At 55.8% G+C, this 20,099-nt stretch overlaps 2 protein-coding genes and 1 long non-coding RNA gene across 3 annotated transcripts; 1 reads left to right on the top strand and 2 right to left on the bottom strand.

Annotated features, from left to right (window-relative positions):
• Positions 1-532: 532 nt before the first annotated feature.
• Positions 533-13,853, bottom strand: LOC148051890 (Fc receptor-like protein 5). The gene is made up of 9 exons (XM_087735022.1): positions 13,721-13,853; positions 7,612-7,765; positions 5,961-5,999; positions 5,100-5,396; positions 4,561-4,863; positions 4,059-4,370; positions 1,453-1,749; positions 1,072-1,173; positions 533-774 (listed from the first exon to the last, which is right to left on the bottom strand). Exons 2-9 carry the CDS (start codon positions 7,640-7,642, stop codon positions 692-694), a joined length of 1,464 nt encoding a protein of 487 aa, XP_087591148.1. The 5' UTR covers positions 7,643-7,765; positions 13,721-13,853; the 3' UTR covers positions 533-691.
• On the top strand, positions 586-8,588 carry LOC148051891 (uncharacterized). The gene is made up of 2 exons (XR_015699426.1): positions 586-724; positions 8,266-8,588. It is a non-coding gene; the product is annotated as an uncharacterized LOC148051891 (long non-coding RNA).
• A 955-nt stretch (positions 13,854-14,808) lies between the features above and the next one.
• On the bottom strand, positions 14,809-20,099 carry LOC148051889 (uncharacterized). The gene is made up of 4 exons (XM_087735023.1): positions 16,535-20,099; positions 15,649-16,060; positions 15,295-15,397; positions 14,809-14,978 (listed from the first exon to the last, which is right to left on the bottom strand). Exons 2-4 carry the CDS (start codon positions 15,964-15,966, stop codon positions 14,809-14,811), a joined length of 591 nt encoding a protein of 196 aa, XP_087591149.1. The 5' UTR covers positions 15,967-16,060; positions 16,535-20,099.

Below are 20,099 nucleotides of genomic sequence, written 5' to 3'. Positions count from 1 at the left end.
ACCCCAGTGAGGTGCAAGAGGCCATTTTGGGGGGCAGGAGGGCAGTTTGGGGGGGGCAAGAAGCCATTTTGGGGGGCAAAAGAGGCATTTTGGGGGGTCAAGGGGGCAATTGTGGGGGCAAGAGGGCATTTGGGGGGTAAAAGGCATTTGGGGGGGCAAGAGGACATTTTGGGGGGCAAGAGGGCGTTTTGGGGGGCAGGCGGTGGCCATTTTGGGGGGTAGGAGGGCCCCAGTGAGGTGCAAGAGGCCATTTTGGGAGGCAGGCGGCCATTTTGGGGAGTGGAAGGACATTTTCTGGGGCAAGAGGGCATTTTGGGGGGGGCAAAAGGGCAATTTGGGGGGCAGGCGGCCATTTTGGGGGGCAGGCGGCCCGTGGAGGTGGCGGCGGCCATGTTGGGGAGCCAGCCACTGCGCTCCGCCCTCCAAAACTCATCGCTTGGGCGCGGGGGCGTTCCTCCCCCCGTGTCACCCAAACCAGCGCCGTCGGCCATCTTGGCTGCGCTTCCCGCTGGCGTTGGGAAAGGGGAGGAGAAACGGGAAGGGAGATCTTTACTGAGCGCCGACGCCAGGCATCGTCTACAAAGTCAACGGTGGGGTCGAGCGACTCGAGGGAGGAAGGTCGCCCTCTCCTCCTCCTCCTCCTCACCGCCGCCGCACCCGGGAAGGAGGTCGCGCTCCGGCGCCGTCGAGGTCACGCATCACCGCCGTAGACATTGGCCATGGGGTAGGTGCTGGCGTCCTCCTTGTTGTGGAGCCCCTTCCAATGGACGCCGCCTGGCCGAGAGGCGGCGGTGGCGGTGGTGGGTGTGGCTTTGCCGAAAAGGCTCATGGGAAATCCCCCGCCCCCCACCCTCAGGCGTGGTTGGAGAACCTGGGGCCGCCACCGCAGGTTTGGGGGGAAGGCACTCGGGATTGGTCGATATTTTGGGGGTTTGGGCGCGATTCGCCAATTGGAGGGCGTCCTCGGAGGAGGGCGTGGCCCTCGAGCCGACACCTTCTCCTCCGAGGTGTCACCGCTTCCTTCCCCTATCGCGATAGCCCGCTCTGTCGTCCCCTCCCCCCACCGCTTACCTCTCCGCCTCCGACACAGGCAAACGGCCAATAGGAGCCCCAGAAGCAATGTGACGGCGCCGGCGGCACAGCCAGCCGCCAATGGGACGAGGTGAAAGCGGGCTGGTCGAGAGAGACGCCCAATAAGCGACCTCCTCCGCCCCCCGGCTCCTCCCCCTTTCCCTCCCGCTGACCCCCGAGTTGTCCGTCCCCCTCGGGGCCACCCCATAGGCCAGGAGATGCCGGCTTGCCCCGCCCCCTCTCCAAACCCAACCCGTTTCCCGCCAAATTTAGCCTGCCGCCATGTCATCAGAAGGTCACCCTGGGCGATGACATCACTCCCGCCCCCCCCCCCCTCCAGCTCCAGCGCCTCGATTGGGCGGGGCGGCGGGAGGAGCTCACCTTGCGTGATGACCCTCCGGGATTGGCTCAAGGGGGACGGGATCCACCTATCGTTGAGCTTCTCCTCGTAGCGGCAGGTGAAGAGGCCGGTGGTGAGGGCGGTTTCGGCGACGGGGATGGTGAAAAGGGCGCGGTCCTCTGAGGTCATCGCGGAGAATTGTTGGGCGGCGTCTTTGTAGAAGGTGAATTTGCGTTGGGCGAGGGGGCCGGCGGCCACGCAGGTGAGGGCCAGGGGGTCGCCGTCCGTCACGTGACCGGAGGCGGGCTCCAGGAGCAAAGCAGGCTGGGAAGGGAGGTCTGGGGAGAGAGAAGAAGGGGGCGGCGGCGCCTCAGGGTCAAGGGCGGGAGAGCAACGGTCGTCGGCGCGCGAAGGCGGAGCTCAGCGGCGCGAGGCGAGCTCGGCGGTCGCGGGGAGGGGGGCTTCGTCGGCGCGAGATGAACGTCACCGTCGCGAGATGAACGTCATCGTCGTGAGGAGATGAATTTCATCGTCACGAGATGAACGTCACCGTCGCGAGATGAACGTCATCGTCGCGAGGAGATGAATTTCATCATCGCGAGGAGATGAACGTCACCGTCGTGAGATGAACGTCATCGTCGTGAGGAGATGAACGTCATCGTCACGAGATGAACGTCATCGTCACGAGGCGAGGAATTTCGTCGTGAGGAGATGAACGTCATCATCACAAGATGAACGTCATCGTCACGAGGAGATGGATTTCATCATCGTGAGATGAACGTCATCGTGAGGAGGTGAACATCATCATCACGAGATGAACTTCGTCGTGAGGTGAACTTCATCATCGTGAGATGAACGTCATCGTTGTGAGGAGACGAACGTCATCATCGTGACATGAACTTCATTGTGACGTGAACTTCATCATCGTGAGGAGATGAACCTCATCGCGAAATGATCTTCATCATCGTGAGGAGACGAACTTCATCGTCACGACATAAAACTGGTCATCGTGAGGCGATGACGCGCGTGGTCCTGAAGCTCGTTAGCGTGGGAGGCACGGCATCGTCGCGCGAGGGTGGGAAGCTCAAAGCTTCGTCACGAGGAGATAAAACTCGGGAGAAGATGAGAATCATCACGAGATGATGAAACGCAGCGTCGTGAGAGGAAACGCAGCGTCGTGAGAGGAAACGCAGCGTCGTGAGAGGAAACTCGGCGTCGTGAGAGGAAACTCGGCGTCGTGAGAGGAAACTCGGCATCGTGAGAGGAAATTCATTGTCGTGAGAGGAAACTCGGCGTCGTGAAAAGACGGAACTCAGCGTCGCGAGGTGAAATTCCGCTTTGCAAGGTGAAACGTATCGTCGTGAGAAGATGAAGCTCATGAGAAGGTGAGGTTATCGTGGCGAGAAGGTGAAGCTCATCGTCACGAGATGAAATTCCTCGTCACGAGATGAAATTCCTCGTCACGAGATGAAATTCACCGTCGCAAGGTGAAACTCATCACCACAAGAAGATTAAATTCATCGTGAGATGAAATTCGTCGTCACGAGAAGATGACGTTCATGGTCGTGAGATGAAATTCATCGTCATGAGAAGATAAAATTTGTCACGAGATTAAATTCATCATGAGATGAAACTCGTCACGAGATGATGAAATTCTTTGTCACGAGATTAAATTTGTCATGAAAAGATGAAATTCATCGTCACGAGATGAAATTCATTATCGTGAGATGAAACTCATTGTCACGAGAAGATGAAATTCATCGTCATGACATTAAAATCATGAGAAGATGAAATTCATCATGAGATTTCATTCGTCATCACGAGAAGATGAAGGTCGTCACGAGATTTCATTTGTCGTCACGAGAAAATGAAATTCATCGTCACGAGATTAAGTTCATCGTCATGAAAAGATTAAATTCATCGTCACGAGATGAAATTTGTCGTCACGAGAAGACGAAACTCATCGTCACAAGATTAAATTCATCATCATGAAAAGATTAAATTCATCGTCACAAGATTAAGTTCATCGTGAGATGAAATTCGTCGTCGTGAGATGAAATTCGTCGTCGCGAGATTAAATTCGTTGTCACGAGAAGATGAAATTCATCGTCATGAGATTAAAGTCATCATCACGAAATTAAATTCACCGTCGTGAGATTAAATTCATCATGACATGAAATTTGTCATGAGATTAAATTCATTGTCACGAGAACATGAAATTCATCGTTGTGAGATGAAATTCGTCGTCACGAGATTAAATTCATCATCACGAGATGAAATTCATCGTCACGAGATTAAATTCACCGTCGTGAGAAGACGAAATTCATCATCGTGAGATGAAAGTCATCGTCACGAGATTAAATTTGTTGTCACGAGATGAAATTCATTGTCACGAGAAGATGAAATTCATCGTCGTGAGATGAAAGTCATCGTCACGAGATGAAATTTGTCGTCACGAGAAGGCAGAATTCAGCGTCACGAGATGAACTTCACCATCACGAAAAGATCAAATTCATCGCGAGACGAAGCTCATCGTCGTGAGACGAAGCTCATCGTCACGAGATGAAGCTCATCGCGACGAGACGCTGCCGCGAAGACGCGACTCGCGGCCCAATTCCGCCGGGGCCGCGCCGGGAGGGGAACCTACCCTTCACCGCGACCTCCACGGCTTCGCTCCGGGCCGCCGGCACCCACGTCCCGCCCACCTCCTCCTCCACCCCGCAGCTGAATCGCCCGCTGAACCTCCTGGGGCTTCGCGGGAAGAAAAGGTGGGAAGAATTCCCGACGTTCCCGCTTTTTGAGCCGCCTTGGCCCGGCGGGATCTCCGCCCCGTTCCTGTAGAAGCGAAACTTTAGCTTGAAGTCGGTTCTGGAGGCGACGCAGGTGAGCCGGAGGGGATCGTCTTCGCTCACCACCCCGCTGGGAGGCTCGACGCCCAAGCGGGGAGCCGCGGCGGGCTCTGGGGAGAAAAATCGGGGGGAAAAAGGCTTAAAAAGGACAATTTTAAGCAAAGGAAGAACGAGCGGGAGGAGGCTTCCGCTCAGCGCTCTTGGCCGAACCGAGGCGTCGCGGTTCGCGGTCGCTTCGCCGAACGGCTAGCCCTCTTGCCTAAAAAAAGCCGGATTTGTCCTCAAAAATGTTGCCGTTACCTTTCACGAGGATCTCCACGGCTTGGCTGAGGTAGGACCGGATCCAGCGGCCTTCGGTTTTCTCCTCGTAACGGCAGGTGAAGTTACCGGTGTGATTCCGATCGCTTTCCCCCAGCCGGAGCTGGGCTTCGGCGTTCCCCAAAATCAATTCGGCTCCGCCGATGACCTCGATTTTCCCTTTGTAGAAATGAAACTTCCGCTCTGCGTCCGTCGCCGGGGCCGTGCAGAGGAAGACGAGGGGTTGGCCTTCGACGGTGACGCGGCTTGGAGACTTCAGCACCAGCGTGGGTTGAGGGGGACGGTCTGAAAATGAAAAAAAAAAGACCCAAAATGGGGATTCTGGGGGGGGGGTGGGGGTGGGGTGGAATTTGGCTCTTTCGCCCACCCAGTTCCATCTCCGTGGACCTCAGCGGGGCGTTGCGGTGAATTTGGCTTTGCCGGGTTTAAATTTGAGGAAAAAAACGGCCGGTTTGGGGCTTGGAGGAAGAGGAGCCGCGGATGGATGGTGGGACGGAGGCGAACGGCGGCGTCTCGCCTACCTTTAACGCTGATGATGATGGATTTGCTGTCCTGGGAGCGGACGGTTTGGCGGAATTGGTTGATGACCGTGTACGTGCAAGCGTGCGCCCCCCCGTCCTTCGGCCCCGTGACGTTGAAGCGGTAGACGTAGGTCTTCCTCGTCGTCCTGATGTCCACGGCCCAACCGCTTGTCCCGGAAAACTGAAAACCTTGGATTTTCTTTGACCAGGGAGCCGTGCATTGGATGGCGATGGTGTCTCCGATGAGATATTCCAGCTTTTCCGGCGTCACGGTGATGTTGGGAGGAGGAGGAAGGGCTGGGGAGGAAGGATTTGGGGGCGAAACTGAGTTGCCCGCCGACGGGAGCTGGGGGGAGGTCTCCAAGCCTTCGAGGTGAGGTGGGACCCGTCAGACGCCATCGCCTTGGTGCTGAGATTGGGGGAGAGCTTATCTAGGTCAAAAGAGGGGTTTCCAGCCCAAAATGGCCCCCGAGGAGGCGGGCTTGGGTGGGTTTTCCGGGTTATTTGGCCTATCAGAGGCGTCGGTTGGGCCAAGAAGTCAAATTTGGACCAATTGGAGGAGAAACTACCTCAAAAATCTTCTCAGAAATGGAGATTTTGGGGCTGGAGGAAATGACAGAGGAGCAGATTGAGGAGAAACGACTGGATTCTCCTCAGAACTGGAGATTTTGGGGCTGGAGGAGGTGAGAGTGGAGCAGATGGCGTCAAAACCACCCGATTTTCCTCAGAAATGGAGATTTTGGGGGCTGGATCGTCATCGAGGTCGTTGGGTGCCCGGAGGCGGGACCTCGGTGGGTTCGGCGCTGAGGTGCGTCGGGTTTTGGGGTAAAAAGTGGCGAATTTGGGGGTGGGAGGCATTACCTGTGGGTGCCACGGGTAGGAGAAGCGTCTGGAGGGAGGCTGGAAGAGAGAGAGGGTGAGTGAGGGGGGAGGGGGAATCGGGGGAAGGGAGGATGGGAAGGAAAAGGGGGGAAAAATGGAGAAATGGGAAGAAAGAGGGGAAAGAAGAGGGAAAAATGGGAAGGAGAAGGGAAAATGGAAAAAAAAAAGGGAGAATGGGAAGAAAAAGGGAGAGGAAAAATGGGAAGGGAAAGGGAAAATGGGAAGAAAAGGGAAAAATGGGAAGAAAAGGGAAAAATGGGAAGAAAAGGGAAAAATGGGAAGAAGGGAAAAGCGACCAGAAAAAGGAAAAATGGGAAAAAAAAAGGAAAAATGGGAAGAAAAGGGGAAAATGGGAGGAAAAAGGTAAAAGGAAAAGGGAAAATGGAAAGAAAAAGGGAAAATGGGAGGCAAAAGGGAAAAATAAAGGGAAAAATGGGAAGAGAAAGGGAAAATAAAAAGGAAAAATGGGAAGAAAAAAGAAAAATGGAAAGAGAAGGGGAAAAGGACAAATGGAAAGGAAAAGAAGGAGAAAAAAGAAACTTGAACAGCGAGAAATGAAAAAGAAAAAGGAAAATAAAGGAAAAAAGGAGAAGAAGATGGAGAAAGGGAAAGGAAAAATGGAAAGAAAAAGAAAAAATGGAGAAGAAAAAGAAAAGGCAAACGGAAAAAAAGGGCGGGAGGGGCTGCTCCGTCGTGGCCGGAGGGATCCAATCCAAGAGGCGAATGGGAAAGGACCGAAGGAGTCGCTGCCCCGATGCCGTCCGACGGAGAAGAAATTGGGGAATAAAGGGGAGAAATTGGGGAAAAGGGGAGAAATTGGGGGATAAAGGGAAGAAATTGGGGAATAAAGGGAAGGCATTGGGGGATAAAGGGAAGGAATTGGGGGAAAAAGGGAAGGAATTGGGGAAAAAAGGGCAGAAATTGGGAAAAAAGGGAAGAAAATGGGGGAAAAGGGGAGAAATGCGGGGAAAAGTGAAAAAATTGGCGAATAAAGGGAAGAAATTGGGGAATAAGGGGAGAAATTGGTGAAAAGGGGAGAAATTGGGGAATAAAGGGAAGGAATTGGGGAATAAGGGAAAGAAATTGGGGAATAAAGGGAAGAAATTGGGGAATAAAGGGAAGAAATGCGGGGAAAAGTGAAAAAATTGGGGAATAAGGGGAAGAAATTGGGGAATAAGGGGAGAAATTGGTGAAAAGGGGAGAAATTGGGGAATAAAGGGAAGGAATTGGGGAATAAAGGGAAGAAATTGGGAAAAAAGTGAAGAAATTGGGGAATAAAGGGGAGAAATTGGGGGATAAAGGGAAGGAATTGGGGAATAAGGGGAAGAAATTGGGGAATAAAGGGAAGAAGTTGGGGGAAAAGGGGAGAAATTGGTGAAAAGGGCAGAAATTGGGGGATAAAGGGAAGGAATTGGGGAATAAAGGGGAGAAATTGGGGAATAAAGGGAAGAAATTGGTGAAAAAAGTGATTTTTTTGGGGAAAAAAATGAAGATACGGGGGAAGACAGTGCGGAAAAATGGGGAGGGCCGGAGGAAGAAGGGAGGAGTTGGAAATTGGGTGGAAAACGGAAGGGATAGGGAAAAAAGGGAGGGTTGGTGGGCTTGGGAGAGGAGGAGGAGGAAGGCTCACCGAGCAGCGGGATGAGGTGAAGGGCCCCCATGGCGGGCGGTGTCCTCCTCTTTCCCTTGCTGCAATGACAGGAACATCTTCTTCCCCTTCGCTCCGGGCCGGTGGCACGGCCGTCACATGAGCCCCCGGTTGCTACGGAACGGCGGCAACCAACCTAAAAAAGAGGAAAAAAATAAAAACCCCTGACCTTAAATTAAAAAAATAAATCATAAAATTGCAACATCGCCGAGGTCAACCCGAGCATCTGCGTGGTGTCACCCGCGTCACCGCTTTCGCCCTCCCGATGAGCCACGGCGGCGGCTTCGGTCGGAAAATTGGGAGCGGGAGATGGGTTTTGGGGAGGAAAAAGCGCCCAGAGTTGGGGGGGGAAAAGGCGCTCCCAGTTGGCCAACTCAACTGGAGCTGTTGGGTTGTCGCCGGCCTGTGGGAAGACACGGGAGATGGCGCGATTTTGGTGGGGTGCTTCTTTTCGACCGTGGTTTTGAAGCGGTAACCCCGAATTTGAGTTGATTTAAGGAGCCGTGGGTCCTTTGAGTCTCCAGAAGAGCTTTTTTGGGGTGAGAAAAGGCAAAAACGGGTGGCTTGGGTCTTTGCCAGGCCGCGGCGGGGCTTCTAAGCGGGGTTAAAAGCCTCTTTTTTTGTGATTCTCTTCAGGCAGAGACGACGATGCCGAACATCTGGGGGAAACGACGGATCAACCCAACCCAACCTGACGCAAGCGCAAGGAGCAGAAATAACTTTTCTCCTCGCTGGCATCTGCTGACCGTCGAGTTTTATCGCCGGGCTCGGAGGAAATAAATGTCAGTTTTACTTCCCGATTCTTGAGGAACCTCATCCGCGAGGCAGAACTTCCCCATGGCGAGGCAACGCTTCTTCCCTGTTTTCCGATGAAACGGTGATTCATTGTTTTTTGCAAGAAGTCATCTGGGTTTCGGGGTTCCGGGGTTTTTTTTTTTGAAGTAAATCATTGAAATGTGGTCAATGGGTTGAAATGGGAAGTGCCGGAGGATCAGTGGTGGTGAGACAAAGGGTAAGGAATCATTCCCGGCTCCGGGTCCTGAATTCCTGGCCGCGGTGGATGTTGGGAAGCTCTTGAAAGGCAAGTTGAGGGCCCAAAGGCTCATTTTGATTGCCCAAAGGTTCATTTTCAGGTCCAGATTCCTCATTCTAGGGCCCAAAGCTTCACTTCAGGGCCCAAACTCCTCATTTTAGGGCTCAAATCCTCATTTTAGGGTCCAAACTCCTCATTTTAGGGCCCAAAGCCTCATTTTAGGGCTCAAAGCCTCGTTTTAGGGCCCAAACTCCTCATTTTAGGGCCCAAACCCTCATTTTAGGGTCGAAACTCCTCATTTTAGGGTACAAAGTTTCATTTTAGGGTCTAAACGCCTCATTTTAGGGCCCAAACTCCTCGTTTTTGGGCCCAAAGCCTCATTGTATGGCCCAAACTCCTCATTTTAAAGCCCGAAGCCTCATTTTTGGGGCCCAAACTCCTCATTTTAGGGTCTAAACGCCTCATTTTAGGTCCCAAACTCCTCATTTTAGGGCCTAAAGCTTCATTTTAGCGTCCAAACTCCTCATTTTAGGGCTCAAAGCCTCATTTTAGGGTTCAAACTCCTCATTTTAGGGCCCAAACTCCTGATCTTATGGCCCAAACTCCTCATTTTAGTGCCCAAAGCTTTACTTCAGGGTGCAAAGCCTCATTTTGATTGCCCAGACTCCTCATTTTAGGGTCTAAACTCCTCATTTTAGGGCCCAAACTCCTCATTTTAGGGCCCAAACTCCTCATTTTAGGGCCCAAACTCCTCATTTTAGGGCCCAAACTCCTCATGTTAGTACCCAAATCTTCACTTTAGGGCCCAAAGCCTCATTTTGATTGCCCAAACTCCTCATTTTAGGGCCCAAAGCTTCACTTTAGGGTCCAAGCTCCTCATTTTAGGGCTCAAAGTCTCATTTTAGGGCCCAAACTCCTCATTTTTCAGCCCAAAGCCTCATTTTAGGGCCCAAACTCCTCATTTTAGGGCCCAAACCGTCATTTTAGGGTCGAAACTCCTCATTTTAGGGTACAAAGTTTCAGTTTAGGGTCCAAACTTCTCATTTTAGGGCCCAAGCGCCTCATTTTTGGGGCCCAAACTTCTCATTTTAGTGCCCAAATCTTCATTTTAGGTTTCAAACTCCCGTTTTAGGGCCCAAACTCCTCCTTTTAGGGCCCAAAGCCACATTTTGATTGTCCAAAGGCTCATTTTAGGGTCCAAACTCCTCATTTGAGTGCCCGAAGCCTCATTTTAGGGTCCAAACTCCTCATTTTAGGGTCTAAACTCCTCATTTTAGGGCCCAAACTCGTCATTTTCGTGCCCAAAGCTTCATTTTAATTGCCCAAACTCCTCATTTTAGGGCCCAAACTCCTCATTTGAGTGCCCGAAGCCTCATTTTAGGGTCCAAACTCCTCATTTTAGGGTCTAAACTCCTCATTTTAGGGCCCAAACTCGTCATTTTCGTGCCCAAAGCTTCATTTTAGGTTCCAAATTCCCATTTTAGGGCCCAAACTCCTCATTTGTTGCACGTCCAAGACTTTGTTTTTAGCCTCTAAAGACCCATTTTGAGGCTGCAAAGCCTTAGTGTTTGGTAGCAAAGCATTATTTGAGGGCAAAAAAAACTAATTTCAGGCTTCAAAGCCTCATTTTCGTTTCCGAAGCCCACTTTTGAGAGCCCAAAGCCCAATTTTGAGGGCCCAAAACCCCATTTTGAGGCCCCAAAACCCCATTTTGAAGGCCGAAATCTTCATTTTTAGGGTCCCAACCTGTCTTTTATTACCCAGAGCTTTTTTTTAGGGCCCTCAGTTTCATTTTTAGGGTCTAAACCCTAATTTTTCAGTCAGAAAGCCTCATTTTAGGCTCCAAAGCTCCGTTTCGAGTGTCCGAAGCCTCATTTATGAGCCCCAACCCCCCCTTTTAAGGTTCAAAGACTCATTTTAAGGGCCCAGAGCGTCATTTTTAAGGCCCCAAATCTGATTACAAAGGTCCAAAGCCTCAGTTTTAGAGGCCGAAGCCCCATTTTGAGGGCCCAAACCCTCTTTTTGAGGCTCCAAGCTCTCATTCCTAAGCTCCCGACGTATCTTTTATTACCCAGCGCCTTTTTCTTTAGGGCCCACAGTTTCATTTTGACCATCTAAACTCTCATATTTGGGGGGCAGAAAACCTCTTTTTAGGCTCCAAAACTCCATTTGTAGTGTCCAAAGCCTCATTTTGCCTTCCCAACTCTTACTTTTGCCTTCCCAACTCTTACTTTTGCTTTCCAAGCTCTTACTTTTGCCTTCCCAACTCCTACTTTTGCCTTCCCAACTCCTACTTTTGCCTTCCCAACTCCTACTTTTGCCTTCCCAACTCCTACTTTTGCCTTCCAAAGCCTCATTTTAGGCTCCAAAGCCTCATTTTTATGATGATCAACACCACCAGTGTCCCTGAGGACAGGCAGGGACTGGAGCACTTGGCCGGTGAGGAGAGGCTGAGGGAGCTGGGCTTGTCCAGCCTTGAGAAGGGCAGGCTGAGGGGGACCTCATCCCGGCCTGCCAGTCCCTACGAGGAGATCATGGAGAACACAGAGCCAGGCTCTTCACCGTGGTGCATGGTGGGAAGACAAAAGACAACGGGAGGAAGGTGGAAGAGAAGAGGTTCAGCCAGGACATAAGGAAACCTTTTTTCCCCACCAGCTCAGCCCAGCGCTGGAACGGGTCACCCACAGAGGTTCTGCAGTCTCTGTCCTTGGGGCTTTTCCAACTCGGACTGAATCAAGCCTTGAACGGCTTGGGTCTGACCCTGCCTCTGAGAGGGTGGGCTGCAGCCTTCCTGAGGTCCCTTCAGCCTCAGTGCTTTTACGAACCTATGAGGTTGGGCCCTGTTTCTAACTGGAGCAGAGCAGATGTTTATGGGACATGAATCCTCCCGTGCTGTAAGTGACCCTCTAACCCAACATCCAGAGCAGTGAAGAGAGGTCGACACCTCGGTGTGACTCGCTCTGTGCAAAGGCGGAGGAGTCCTGGGCAGGGAAGGTTCTGGGGACACGGGGCTCTGCGCAAGACACAAAAGGATCCTGCTTTAATGCCTGTCAGATGTCAGAAAATGGGAGCATGAAGAACTGAAGAGAAAGATCCAAAGCAAAGAAAGGCGTCTACACTTTTCGGCTTTTTTCCAGTGTGTTGTGGTTTAACCTGACAGCGATAACGGAACCAGAGCTGGCTTCAGCAGGCAACGGTCCAACACCACTCGCCACCTCTCCTGCCCTGAAGGACTGTTGTGACAGATGGAGCCCAAAGTCATGGACCGAAGGAACGCAGCAGACGTTTTAGAGGGATGGCCCATAGGCCAAGGGACTGATCCCTGTGTGTAGGTATCAAGAGAGGAAAAATCCAGCTGAATCGTTGGGGTACTTTGAAGAAACGGCCAGGTTTTCCCACCTCTCCTGAGCCAGTGGCCATGCCTCAGGACGCCTTCTCAGCAGACTCTCTGGAGGTACGCCCTTCCCCTTGTTGTCAGGTTTCCTCCTCCGCTTGGGACATTCAGTTGCCTCTCAACTTTCTGGTTTCTGCTTTCGGCTTCAGGGAGTTCACAGAATCACAGAATGTCCTGAGTTGGAAGGGACCCCCAAGGATCATCGAGTCCAACTCCTCTCCCTGCGTAGGACAACCCCAAAATTCCCACCACGTGGCTGAGGGCGTTGTCCAAATGCTTCTTAAGTGCTGTCAGCCTCGGCGCTGTGATTATCTCCCGGGGGAGCCCGTTCCAGTGCTCCACCACCCTCGGGGTGAAGAACCTTTTCCTAATGTCCGACCTAACCCTCCCCTGGCAGATCTTCCTGCCGTTCCCTCGGGCCCTGTCGTTGGTCCTCAGGGAGAAGAGATCAGCGCCTGCCCCTCCTCCTTCCCTCGTGAGGAAGCGGCAGACCGCGACGAGGTCTCCCCTCAGTCTCCTCTTCTCCAGGCTGAACCGACCAAGGGACTTCAGCCGCTCCTCGTACGGCTTCGTCCCTAAACCCTTCGCCATCTTCGTGGCTCTCCTCTGGACGCTCTCCAGTAGCTTCGCGTCCTTTTTGCATCGCGGCGCCCAGAACTGCGCACCGTGCTCAAGATGAGGCCGCACCAGCGCGGCGTAGAGCGGGTCCATCCCCTCCCTCGCCCGGCGAGCAATCCAGTGCTTGATGCGCCCCAGGACACGGTTGGCCCACTTGGCTACCGGCGCTCACCGTTGGCTCGTGTTCAACTTGCCGTTGACCAGGACCCCCCGATCTCTCCTTCCCCAGGCTGTAGGTACGTCGGGGTTGCCGTGTCCCACGTGCAAAACCCGGCACTTGCCCTCGTTCAGCTTCGTACGGTTGGTGGTTGCCCAGCTCTCTGATTTGCCCAGATCCCTCTGCAGGGCCTCCCTGCCCCCGAGAGCGTCAACGGCTCCTCCCAGTTTGGTGTCATCGGCAAACCGGGATGACGAACCTTCCAGTCCTGCATCCAAGTCCTTTATGAAGAGCTTGAAGAGCCTAAGACGGATCCCTGCGGAACCCCGCTAGCGACTGGTCGCCAGCCCGATGTTGCCCATTTCCTACAACCCTTTGCGCCCGACCCATCAGCCAATTGCTCACCCATGGCATTATGGGTTTATCCAGCTGGATGCTGGGCGTTTTGTCCAGGAGGATACTGGGAGAGACGGTATGGAAGGCTCTCCTGCAGTCCAAAAAGATGACATCGACTGGCTTCCCTTGGTCGACCCGGCGGGTAACCTTGTCATAGAAGGAAATTAAGGTTGTGAAGCAGGACGTTCCCCTCGTGAAGCCGTGCTGGCAGGGGCCAATGGCTGCGTTGTCTTCCAGGTGTTTCTCAATAACGCCCAGAAGAATCTTCTCCATGATTTTGCCGGGCCCAGAGGTGAGACTGACAGGCCTGCGCTTCCCGGCGTCATCCCTGTTGCCCTTCTTGAAGACTGGGATGACGTCTGCCAGCTTCCAGTCAACTGGGACCTCCCCAGCTTCCCAAGAGCATTGACAAATCCTTGAGAGAGGTCTCGCTGCGACGTCACCCAGCTCTTGAAGTACCCTCGGATGAATCCCATCGGGCCCCCTTACTTACCGGGATCCAGCTGGAGCAGCAAATCCCTCACAAGTTCGGGGTTGGTTGGGAGTTTGTCCTTCTCGCAGTCGTGGTTCTCCAGCCCAGAGCCCATCATCGGCGTTGAAGACGGAGGCGAAGAAAGCATTCAACGTCTCTGCTTCGTCTGTGTCGAAGACTGTGTTTCACCACGGAGCTCACTTGGAAAGAGCTAGCCATGCCAAACCGAATTATAAAGAGCGGGAGCAGAACGTCTACGGCGTTTCACTCTTACACCCGCAAAATTAGCCAAGGGACAAGGAAAAATTCAACCCCTGCAGCGGCGAGGACCGTTTGAGGCAGGGTCTCTGCGACAACGAGGCCTTTACGCCAGGCAAAGAGCGCGCCGGGACTTGGAAGCTGCATCAGTCGCACGTCGCGACGAGCAGCTGTTAATCGCGTGCTGAATTCAACACGAAAAATCAGGGGAAACCCCACCAAACCCACAGAAACCAAACCCAGTCGGTTCTCTCCTCTGGTTGGAGCCAACACGCGTCGGTCACCGCAGCCCTGGCTGAGAGACCGGCCGTAACGGGGCTCCGTTCTGCCCGAGGCATTTTCGACGCCCTCTACCCCTCACCAGAAGACCCAGAAGCAGTTCCCCAACCACCGCAACGTCTCTGAAATGAAAACCGTCGGGGGAACGTACCATCGGGCAACGCCCGCAGCTCATGGGCTTCATCCTTCTGCTGCAAGAGCCGAGGACGGCCCGGGGAAAACGCCGGCGGCAGAGGGTGCAGCCTGCAGCCCTCCAGCTACACCCATCCCCACGGCCCAGGCCGCGCTGCTCCAGAGAGCGCAGGCTCAGAAACCTCCTCCAGGGCCGGAGCCGGTGGCCACCTTCCCGAGCCCAAGGGCTACCACCGCATCAAACCTATCGCTGTCTCGAAGCCCTCGGGCCTCGTGTTGGGTCCCGCGTTGGTCCGGGGCTGATGCAGGCTGGGATTTGGGGTCCAGCCAATGGTGTCGCAGTGGCGAGAGGGACGTGTCGGGGGCAGAAGCACACCTCGGCACGCTCAGGGTGCTTCCCGGCTGAAGGACACCCTGGCCTTGGGCTTGTGCTTCCAGCTTTAATCCATTTTCTTGGAGAGAGCTTCGCTTCTGCCCGGCTTTGCAGGGCCAGCGGCGCAGCGCCCGCAGCCCCCGTCCCCATCTTGGCTTCTTCCTCTTGGGATCAGCACGCTCTGAGCTGCCGGGGACGAGACCGAGAGTTCGGCGTCTTTCTCCAAAAGCCGGAGGGCTGCAAGAGGAGGAAAGAGGACAGAGCTGAAAGCCACCGATCTGCAGAGACCCCCAGGCGTCCCCTCCAGGCCATGCCAGCCCCACCGGTCCCTTTCCCTGGCCAGGGGGAGCAGGTGGGACAAGGGCATCAGCTGGAAGCTGCTGCTCAGGACCGAGCAAGGTGGCCACCAAGCCCTCCTGCGTGGGCAGGGCTGGGAGAGGGAGGCACAGGGCAGCCGGGGCTCTGGTAGCCACAGGGCTGCCCCTTGTTGCCATGCAGCGGCTGGGACCGGGGCCAGGCTGCCAAAGGAGGGTCCCCAGGGGCTGTGGCTCACCGATGAACCTCACGGCCGCCTCTCGCAAGGGGACCTGAGCGTCCTTCAAGTACGGCAGGCCCTGACTCAGGCAGTCTTCACCTCTGCTCCTGTCCTGCACCAGCTGGAGAGAGCGCAAGGGCAGGGGGCTGGCCCAGGCCCTCCCCAGTTGCCCTCCGCAGCAGCGGTGGGACCGGGGCGGGGAAGGAGGGCAGCTCTGCCCTGTCCTCAGCGACTCGGGCAGTTGCACCCTGGGGCGACACAGACGCCAAGAGGCCAACGGCCGGCAGCCCTTGCCCCTCCCTGACGCCCAGGCCACGCCTGCGGTGGCAGCACGCCCTTCCCCGCAGCACTGGTCGCGTTGGAAATCTCTACCTTGGCCAGGCTCTCGCTCTGGTCCCTCGTGCGGAAGAAGAGCGGGAGCGGGCTTCTCCGCACGTTCTCCTTCACCTGCCGCTTGTCCTTCCCCCCCACCATCTGTATCGCGTCTTGGAAGAGGCAGATGGAGAGCGCGCGCAGCCGGCTGGACTCCTGGGAAGGAGGAGGACAGGAGGACTTCCCTGAGGAAGGGCGCCAGCGGGGCTGATGTGAGGGGAGAGGCTCCCACAGCGGCCTCCCATCATCAAAGAGCGGCCGGAGCTTCGCCGCCGGCTGCAGAGCGGTCAGGCTCCCTCCTCGTGTGACCCATCCCATTTCTGAAGACCAGCAGGGCCTTCATCTTGTTGTCCATGTTGGCACTCTCCCGGGCCGCCGTGATGTCCGGCAGCAGGACCAGCATTTTTCTTGCCTGTAGGAAGCAGAGAATTGCCTTTTTGTGAAGAGGCGAACGATCACCCTGGCAGAAATGCTCACCCAGGCGGCAGAGGAATCCCTGCAGCAGCCTCCTGGCAGGCGGTGGCCATGGGCACGCTGACGGGGACACGGGGAGAACGCGTGGCCCCTGCTCAGCCACCCCCTTTCCCGACTGGCCCGAACGGCCAGAAGGCTTGGTAACCCTCCGGGCCTGCAAAGCTCCCCAGGTGGCCACCACCAGGCAGTGCGGACCCCCACGGCTCGTGCGACAAACAAGCCAACATGGCTTCCCTTGACCAGGCCCAGAGCGCTCTGTCAGCAGGGCTACCTCGGCCACCACGCTGCGTGCCCGGGCCAGCCCCGCAGGACCCAGGCTGTCCTGCAGTTGCCCATGGCTCTGGCAGCCAGAAGGTCTCCAGGCCCCTCTCCCCGCACGGCCCAAGCCCCCGGGGGCTGCTGGGGTCAGTACCTGTCGCTTCAAGCTTCAAGAAGCTCGTGACCGCTTCCCCGGGGCCCTGCTCCGTCATCAGGAGAAGCAGCAAGTCCAGGCTCTGCCGGGCGGACGCCGGGCGGACGCACGCCACGTTTTCACGGATGCACCTCACGATGCCCGGCACCTGGAGGGCACGTAGGTGAGGATGGTGCTGCCGCTGGGCTGCAGCCGTGTCCTCAGCTGCCTCTCAACCTGCTGCCCTTCCCATCCTCCTCTGCTGGCTTCAAATGGCCTCAAGGTGCCTGAGGCACTGGGTTAGGGTGGGACGTCATGGAAGAACAGCGCCTGCAAGGGCTCAAGGGCAGGGCGGCCGCGGGCCGCTTACCTCCATCGGCCGGGAGGCAGGCTCTCTCACGGCCACATCCAGGATGCCGCTCGCCTCCCTCTTGTCACAGACGCTGGAGTCCCTCATGGCCGCAACGGCCACCAGGACGACGTCTCTCTTCTCCGAAGGCCGCGGGTATTTTCCAAACCCGTCACCCAGGCCGGGAGGGGCAGGGTGTCCTCTGGGGGGGGTCACCGGCCCCACTCGCCCCGGGGCACTTGGCTCCTCTCGGGGTGTCCCAAGCCCCACAGTTGCCCTCCTGCTCCCTGCAGACCTCCATCTTGCTCTCCAGCTCTCCCACAGCCCCGTCTTCACGCGTCCCCAGCACCTTCCCTTCCCTTCAGCCCACTCCGGAGCCCTGCCTCTCCCCCTTGGCAGTGTTACGTCCGACATTTAGTCACGCTGCACACAAGTCCGAGGTTTTGTCGCTTCAGCTCTTCTCTTCCTCCTACCAAACGCAAGAGCTCATGCAGAAAAGAGGAAAAGGAAGCATCTTCCCCTGCGTTTGCCCTTGGAGGGAACCTTTCGGAAATGGAGGTTGCTGGTTCCGCCTTGGGCTGGTTTTGGACCGTGATCGAGAACCCCTCCTGCTTTCAGCTCGGAGCCGGGTGACAAAAGGGAAGGCGAGTATCCTGACCGGGTGTTTCTCTCCCAACTGCCTTTTGAGGTTGCTAATGACATTTAGCGATTCTTTGGCAATCTCGGGCTAAGCTTTCATCATTCCCGTGAGGACACGACGCTGGCCGCCGGGCGGAGTTCACCACAGACGGGACGAGATGCTCTCTCCGCATTTCTGCAATCGCTGGCATCTTAAAATTCGCGCCCTCCCCTCCGTTCTGAAAATCTCTTTCGGCACGAAGATGTTTCCACCTGCCTCTCTCCTCCGGTCGGTGTCGGGTGTTAACAGCTGCCGACGGGACGTTAACGTAGAGTCACAGAATCGTGGAATCGCCAAGCGTTGGGCGGGACGGAGCCCTGCCTTCCTGGGGATGGCTGAACCCCCGCCTGCCGATGGGAAGGAGTCAATGAATCCCTTGCGTGCGCGGCTTTCGCTTTCCCTCTTCAACTGGCTTCGTCTCAACCCATGCATTTTCTCGTTTTGACCCTTCCCATCCCGCTGTGGAGCGGCTGCGCGGGGCTTAGTCGCTGGCTGGGGTTCAGCCACGACGCAGATGCCGTCGGAATAGGAAACCTGAGCAAACTACGCTCTCTTTTCTAAACTGTCTTGGCGTTTGGGATCCGTCCCCTCATCCGCAGCCCAAGAGGCAGAGGGCTCGAAAGGCGGCTCAGAAATGTCGTCCTTAAACATAGGGATCGCGCTGGCGTCCAAATAAGAGTTGGCCGATTTGAAGAGCATCTCGGTGGCTCCTTATCTGCGCCCTGAGAGATTTCTAGAGGTTCCTAAGGCGGGCAGCAGAGAGGACGAACGCTATTTGATGATGTCTCCACTCACGGATCACCGAACCACAGAACGGTTGAGGTTGGAAGGGCCCAGTCACCCACACGGTCAAAAAAGTGTTTTCTGAGGTTCAAGGGAACCTCCCGTGTTTGGGTTTGTGCCCGTTGCCTCTGGTCCTGCACTGGGGAGCGCTGGAAAGAGCTGGTCTCCGTCCGCTTTGCACCCTGGGGTTGAGACGCATTGAGGACGCCCCCCCCGAGCCTCCTCCTCTCTGGGCTGAGCAGGCCCAGCTCTCCCAGCGTCCCCATGGGAGAGACGCTCCAGTCCCTTCGTCACCTTTGGGGCCCGTTGATGGACTCTCCCTACCAGGCAGGGGGAGCCCAGAGCCAGACCCAGTGCTCAAGGCTTCAGATCAGCCCGGCGCACGCGGCAGCGGACCCCCACCCTTCACCTCCCGGCTGAAGCCTGCCCGGCCACCGAAGAGTGACGCATCTCCTTCGGGGAGCGCGGTAACACCTCGCGTAACGTCCGGACTATAAAACCTCCCAAACCCAGCAACAATCACGACAAAAAACCCACACCCACGCCGGTCCCTGGGAAAAACCCCAATCCATGGCACGAGAAGAAGTTGGAACCTCTTGTTTCGGTTTACGGGCTAACAGCTCTCACTGTTCTTGCTTGCCCTTCGCTAAGCACTTCTTAAAAGCTTTCCTCGTTGCATTTATAGCGTAAAAAAAGCTCTTCAAGCTACAGAGGAATGGTGAAAAGGATTTAAAACCCCCGCTCGCGGTAGAGAATTCCTCCAAACCCGTCTTCGTAACGGACGCTATACAATTCCCTGAGAAGACTGTAGGTCACGAAGGGTCAGCGCTCGGCGTAGTCCTTACCTCCTTAGATTCACCCAGCAGAGTGCGAGCCGTTCTTTTTCACCGCTTGTCAACCTTCCGCGTGGTGGTTTTCTGTCTTTACTCCCAGCAAACGGGATGTAAAATGGGGTGGCTCATCTACCGTGAAGGAGGAGGAGAAAGAAGCAGCTACCACGTCGGCAAAGGACAGAGCGGGACCAGTTGAAGACCCAGCGCCCGTGAAGTCTGACACGAAGGAAGGACCAAGTTAACCCTCAGGAGAGAGAGCATTTGGCGAGGGAGCTTGGGGGGAAGCTCGGGCAGCACCAAACCTGGCAGAAGCGGTGACCAACCAGCAGCAAAGGTGTGAGGCGCAGGACGGACGGGAGCTGGAGGCCGACGGCGACCAGGCCGCCCGTGTCCTCTGCCTCCAAAACGAGCTGCTGCTGCAGAGGCCGCTCTTCCTGAAGCCCATCCTGGGGTGGTTCCAGCGTCCCCGTGGCCCCGCAGTCCCCAGGGAGCTGCCGTGGCCCAGGCGGGACCATGGGGACCCGGGGCCGGCCCGGCCCCCGCCGCCCCCAGCCCAGCTCCCGAGGTGGGGCAGCGGCTGGGGCAGGGGAGCGTGGTGACCACTGCAGGTTTCTGTCTCTTGGTGACCCAAAGAAATGGGATCCTGCCTGTCGCAACAGGCGGAAACGGGAGTCTGAGGTCCCCGGCATCCCCTGGAAGAAATCCTGCTCCTGCTCCTGCTCCTGCTCCTGCTCCTGCTCCTGCTCCTGCTCCTGCTCCTGCTCCTCCTCCTCCTCCTCCTCCTCCTCTTGCTCCACCTACTTCTCCTCCTCCTCCTCCTCCTCTTGCTCCACCTACTTCTCCTCCTCCTCCTCCTCCTCCTCCTCCTCCTCCTCCTCCTCCTCTTGCTCCACCTACCTCTCCTCCTCCTCCTCCTTCTCCTCTTGCTCCACCTCCTCCTCC

This window comes from Nipponia nippon, unplaced genomic scaffold (assembly GCF_047370975.1).
Source record: "Nipponia nippon isolate SJK-2023a ecotype South Korea unplaced genomic scaffold, ASM4737097v1 scaffold_51, whole genome shotgun sequence".
NCBI lineage: Eukaryota > Metazoa > Chordata > Aves > Pelecaniformes > Threskiornithidae > Nipponia > Nipponia nippon.
This window is presented reverse-complemented; position numbering and strand designations above follow the sequence as displayed.